Here is a 5,525-nt window from a genome sequence, read left to right as displayed (position 1 = left end):
GTCCCCAGTCGCAACAACCAAAAATGTCTCCAGACATTGCCAAGTGTTCCCTAGGAGGCGAAATCGTCCCTGGTTGAAAACCACTAGTCTAAAAGATAGTGGAAAACCAAGGCCAATATTGTCCTGGCAAAAAAAAATGAGATTATACAGTTTATTTCCACATACACTATTAGACAAAGTATTTCAACTTATAAATTTGTAAATAGGAATACAGAACTGAAGAAATGTCGCATCCTAAGCCAGAAACACATAAAGGAACAAAAGAAAAATGAACTTATAATGCTCGCAACTATTTCTTCTGTCTTTGTGGCTTCCTGTGTAAATCTTATTTGTTTCCTCCAAATTATCCTGTTCTCCGGTCAATGTGGTAACCATTTTATGCCAAGCCTTCTCTGAAGTGCCATGCAATCTGCATTGGAAAGAAAAACTCCGATGCCTCTCTGAGCACTCCCCATGAGGTGTGGTGGCTCTACAGCACACACTCAACAGGTATCACGGGAGAACGGAAGCCCCCAAAGAAGATTTCCCAGTGAAATCAGAAGAAAGCATCACGTCCTCCCGGTATGGCTTCAAACACCACCAGATTCCCATCATGGCCAAGAAGCAAAACACAAGGCTAAAAAAGCAGTGTGAGAGGTTACAACACCCAAGGAGAAATACTATTCTATTTCTTCGTTAGGCAGAGGGCATTTCCCATGGTACACTCCCCTCTTGAAAAGAAAGAAAATCTGCTTTCCAGTCTGCACAGGGCTTACGCTGGCCACAGTCTGTTATTCAGCTTTGGGGGATATACATACAAAGCTGTCTCTCCTCCCCACAGCACTGGACTTCCCAGCTCCACTCCCAACACCCCCCCGACCCCAGAGAGATGTTGACATGTCCCTCCTCTCTGACGCTTGTGGACAGGCAGATGCTGGGTGCAGGGGATTCTGTCTTTTGGGGTCCATTACTTCTGCAATCCCAGGCCACCACCTGTCTCAGTCTGGATCCCCTCAATCCTAGATTCTGGCCAAGGCCTCCTAACTTGTCTCCCTGGTTTAGAGTTCCCCTCTAATCCAGGTTTCACACAGATGCTGATGTTTCAAGAGCACAACCCAGAAGGGCCCAGAATCCTTCTGTGGTTTCTTGTTCCCTATCACTGGATACAATCCCAGCTTCTTCTGTGCACAGATTTGTGAAACACACCAAATGGATGGCTCAGGAGGTGTCTGAGCGGTAGCAGGATAAGCACTGAGTGAAACAGGTATGCACACGGGGGGGATTCATCCATTGTATAGATGGTGAATGCAGAAAGGGGTGGAGGCTGTTAGATGCAGTGACCTTAAGGTTTCCTTTCAACCCTGACTTGCCACGATGCTGGGAACTCCTGGATCCGCCATTCAGGTCCTGCCATCCAGGTCCTGCCATCATCTGACCCCAAGCCTCCTGCAAAGTGATGCCAAATGGTCCTCCATGAATGCTCCTGCATTGTCCAGCACATGATTACCCCACTTCCACAGCATGACTTCTTTTCTGCTTGTCTTTTATTTGTTTAATTACAAAGGAATGATGCTGGTGGCAACAGAATAAAACAATACTGAAATATTTAAGATAAAGTCTCTTGACCACTGCACTCCCATGGTGCAGTGCATGGTGGCCACTGGCAAGCATACATCGTGTGCCCTCCAGTCCTTCTCCATGACACATAAACATACGCATGCGCACACACCCCACTCATCTGATACTTGATCTTATACTGTGCCTTAGGGAGGAGGACATTTACTTCTTACATGCATTGACTCATCTCTCCAGCTCCCCAGGAGGTTAAGGCTAGTTAGTTCATCTGCTTCAATTGCTATTATTCCACCAATGAGGAAATGGGAGGCAGGGAGATCAGCTACCCTCCTCAAAATCACAGATTAGTTGGTGACAGAGTTAAGGCCAGAATAAGAACTCTTAGCCCAGTGTTCGTTATTACACTGTAAGTGCTCTTCACCCCACAGTGCAGGGTGTATGCAGGCAGCAGGTAGAAATAAATACTTGCTAGAAAAAAAATAACCTACAGAGGCAAGATAGCACAGTGGTTAAGTACTTGGACTCTGAACTCAGGCTGCTATGTTAGGATCTAGCTGTTGTTTACTTAACTATGTGACCTGAGTCGATCAACTGGGCCTCAATTTCATTGTCTGAAATTGGGGTAATGATAGTACCTCCATTATAGGATTGTTGTGAGAATTAGAGAAGTTAACAACTATAAGGCACCCAAAACAATGCCTAATACCTATGCTAATAAAATCAGCATCATAGTACTAATATCGTCCCCAAAATACAGTAAATATCATCCTTCTTAAAATTTAAGCTGGCAAATCAAAAGTAAATACTGTTAACTCGGTTCCTTGTTCAAAAAGAAATCAGCATGTGGGGAAAACTCACATGCTATTAGTCCACAAAATATTTAAGTGACACCGTGACTGAAATCATTTCTACAAGTAGGAATGACCTCATAATGACCTCATAGATCAAAAGCATTGTAACACCTACCGCACCAAAGAATAAAAAACCTTAACAGCCTCTAGCAGTAATTATCTAAGTAAAGTAGGCTGCAAAAACGTTGAAGAATTGTTTTTGCCATGATAATATTTCGAGTAAATTGCTGCTTCTATACTAAAAGTACTGGTGTTGCAGAACTGGCATACTAATAGAAAGATTATTATAGAAACACTATTAAAATGAATTAGACATTATTAAAGATTCAACACTACAACAGTGCCTGATTACAAGAGATTTCAAGCTGTATTGCTTAATGGGCAGAAAAAAGTGCTAATTAAGCCCACCCTTAGAGGATGTCCCTAGGCAGGTCTGTAAACCACAGGCAGCAAGAGGTCTATGGACTAAATGCAGAACCAGTAATGCCAGCCCAGATGGATACAGTCCTACCAGGAAGATAGGGAGAGAACAGGAAAAGCCAAGGTTTTCTGCACAGGAGGGGTAACCTGGTAAAGCAGACAACTATCCAAACTTATTTGAACCTCAGGGTTTTGGGGTTTTGTTTGTTTGTTTGTTTTCCTTAACTGCTTTGTCAGCAACACTTCTAATTCCTCCTTTGCTTAAGTGAAGAAACCCAAATAACCCACCGTAGATTAGCGACCCTTAATAAACAGTATAAGCAGGGAGAGGCAGAGAAAGCCTTGCCATTATCACCAAAGCCTTCTCAGGCAACCAGAAGACACTGAATAGCTCTACCGGCAGCACCTCGGCCAAAAGCATCTCTCACCGCCAACAGCCTAAAGCTCTCAGTGGTTCTCAGAGTTGCTAGACTAAAGGCATTAGCCATGCGTTTCAGGATCTATTTTGCTTTCCCACCTTGTTAATTAACTAATCAGGGATGGCAACGCGCCTCACAAATATAAAGTGTCAGGGAAATGCTAAGTAAATTCGTCTACACGTTCTGTCAATGCTCAATTAGGAAAGGGGGAAGAGCGAGGGGCTGAGCTTTCCCCAGAATGCTGCAAGCTAGGGGCTAGGCTCGCTAACGTACAGGCGGAGAGACCCGTGTGCCCTGCAGCAGCCTCCAGCCCAGAGCAGGGCTCTCGGCAGGACTTCTGGAAAGGAAACCTGGACCAGGGCCACCCCGGGGCAAAGGCAACGCTGCTCGCAAGGCGCATCCTCGCAGCTCAGCCTCCATCTCTCCGCATCTCTCAGATGTCAACAAACCCGGACCACAAAGTGAAACTTTCCGGGCCCCCGCTGTCGCGCTGGTTGTCTGTCCTCTGCCTGGGAGCGCGGCACGGGGACAGGTGTGGGGCCGAGGCTCGGGAGGGGCCCCTGCCCCCCTGCCCCCAGCCCCAGCGATTGTGTAATCGGCCCGAGAGGGGGGTGCTCGGGAGCAGCCCCACGCCGGGATGCGGAGGCGCGGCCCGGGGACCTGGCTGCAGGCGCGGCGCCCGGAGGTGTGGGGGGGATGGGGAGGACGGTCGTCCCGCCCCCCGGGACCGCCCCCGGGAGGCAAGGGGAGCCGCGGCGCTGACACAGCCCGGAGGGGGCGCCCGCGCGGCGGACCGCTGCCGAGTAGGAGGACGCGATGGCTCGGCAGCGCGGCCGGCCTTACCTGCGCGCCGGGCCAGCACGGCGGGAGGCGGCTCGGGATGCCGGGGCGACGGACGGCGGTCGGCAGCGCCGGCAGCCACCGGGGCCACGACATGTAAGGAACCGCGGCGGCGGCGGCGGCGGCGGGCGCGGGACTGACAGCCCCAGGCCCCGCCTCCAGGCCCTGGGCCCCGCCCCCTCCGCGGCCGCACGGCTGGCCCCGCCTCCTCCGCCCACCGCCGGGGTCAAGCTCGGTCCACCGGCCCGGAGGGCGGGGCTCCTCGCTTCCGATTGGCCCGGGAAATAACCGCCCCGCCCACTCCCCACCCCCTCCTTGGCGGCGAAGCGGCGCGTGCGCGGTGGCTGCGATGGGCAACGCATAAGTGCTGAGTGCTGGCGTTCTGGGTCCCCTACAGCTGGTATGGGGCATCCTTCCTTATCCGGAACGACTCAGAGCCTTGGGTGACCTGAAGAACCAGGAGTCAGACTCAGACTCCACGGTGAATTGTCTTTATTCACCTGTGAACGAATCTGCGGGAAAAAAAGTCAAACCGGAATGGGCCAGGCTCTAACCACAGGAGACCGCGAAACTAGGAGCTGCAACAGAAAACGAACGGCTGGCCCGGACGTATCTGCGACAGGTCTAGGGGTGCTTTATCCACGCGCTGGATTCGCTCCCTGGTCAACAAGTGTGCTGGGTGTGCAGAAGGTCCAGTAGTTGTGAAGCGAGGTTAGGGCATTAAGGTTGTGCCGACAGAGGAAGTGAGGGATGTTGAAGAAAGTAGCCTCTCTCCAGCGCCTACTTCCTTCTCCCCACCCCCCCACCCCGTATATCTCACCGCTCCCTCTGCGGTTCCCGCCACCCTCAGCCTGTAAATAAGACCAAAACTCTCCCAAAAAGAATCAACTGAAACCCAGCAATTCCACTCCTAAGTATTACTCAAGGGAAACATATCTACACAAAAACTTGTACACAAATGTCGTAGCATATTCATAATGGCCCAAAATTGGAAATAATCAAATGTCCATCGTTTGATAAATGGATAAACAAATTATGGTTTATCCATACAATGGAATTTCACTGGGCTATGAAAAGGACTGAAGTACTGATCCATGGTATTATATGGACGAACATTGAAAACTTAAGTGAAAGAAGCCAGGCACAAAAGATCATATTGTATATAACTCCACTTGTATGAAATGTCCAGAACAGGCAAAACTATATAGACAGGAAATAGGTTGGTGGTTGCCAAGGGCTGGGGGAAGGGAGAATGGAAAGTGACGGCTAATGGGCATGGGGTTTCTTCTGGGGTGATGAAAATGTTCTGGAATTAGATAGGAGTGATGATTGCACAACTTTGTGGATATACTAAAAACCACTGAGTAATACATTTTAAGAGTGAATTATATGGTATGTGAATTATTTCTCAATTTTTTTTTAATCAAGCTACAATTTTTAA

General features: G+C 49.3%; 1 protein-coding gene across 1 annotated transcript; it reads right to left on the bottom strand.

Annotated features, from left to right (window-relative positions):
- Positions 1-237: 237 nt before the first annotated feature.
- On the bottom strand, positions 238-4,495 carry LOC129391801 (translation initiation factor IF-2-like). The gene is made up of 3 exons (XM_055082242.1): positions 4,088-4,495; positions 1,321-1,425; positions 238-409 (listed from the first exon to the last, which is right to left on the bottom strand). Exons 1-3 carry the CDS (start codon positions 4,493-4,495, stop codon positions 377-379), a joined length of 546 nt encoding a protein of 181 aa, XP_054938217.1. The 3' UTR covers positions 238-376.
- Between the last annotated feature and the right edge of the window lie 1,030 nt (positions 4,496-5,525).

This window comes from Physeter macrocephalus, chromosome 3, assembly GCF_002837175.3.
Source record: "Physeter macrocephalus isolate SW-GA chromosome 3, ASM283717v5, whole genome shotgun sequence".
NCBI lineage: Eukaryota > Metazoa > Chordata > Mammalia > Artiodactyla > Physeteridae > Physeter > Physeter macrocephalus.
Note: the sequence above shows the minus strand (reverse complement) of the source record. Positions and strands in the feature narration are given on the sequence as shown.

Coding starts and splice junctions, on each gene's coding strand:
- LOC129391801 (XM_055082242.1), bottom strand. CDS start 4,495: ATGCCCCATACCAGCTGTAGGGGACCCAGAACGCCAGCACTCAGCACT. Junction 1,426..4,087: donor CGTGCTGGCCCGGCGCGCAG/GTAAGGCCGGCC, acceptor ATCACTTTGCAG/GAGGCTTGGGGTCAGATGAT. Junction 410..1,320: donor GGTTGAAAGGAAACCTTAAG/GTCACTGCATCT, acceptor TTTCCAATGCAG/ATTGCATGGCACTTCAGAGA.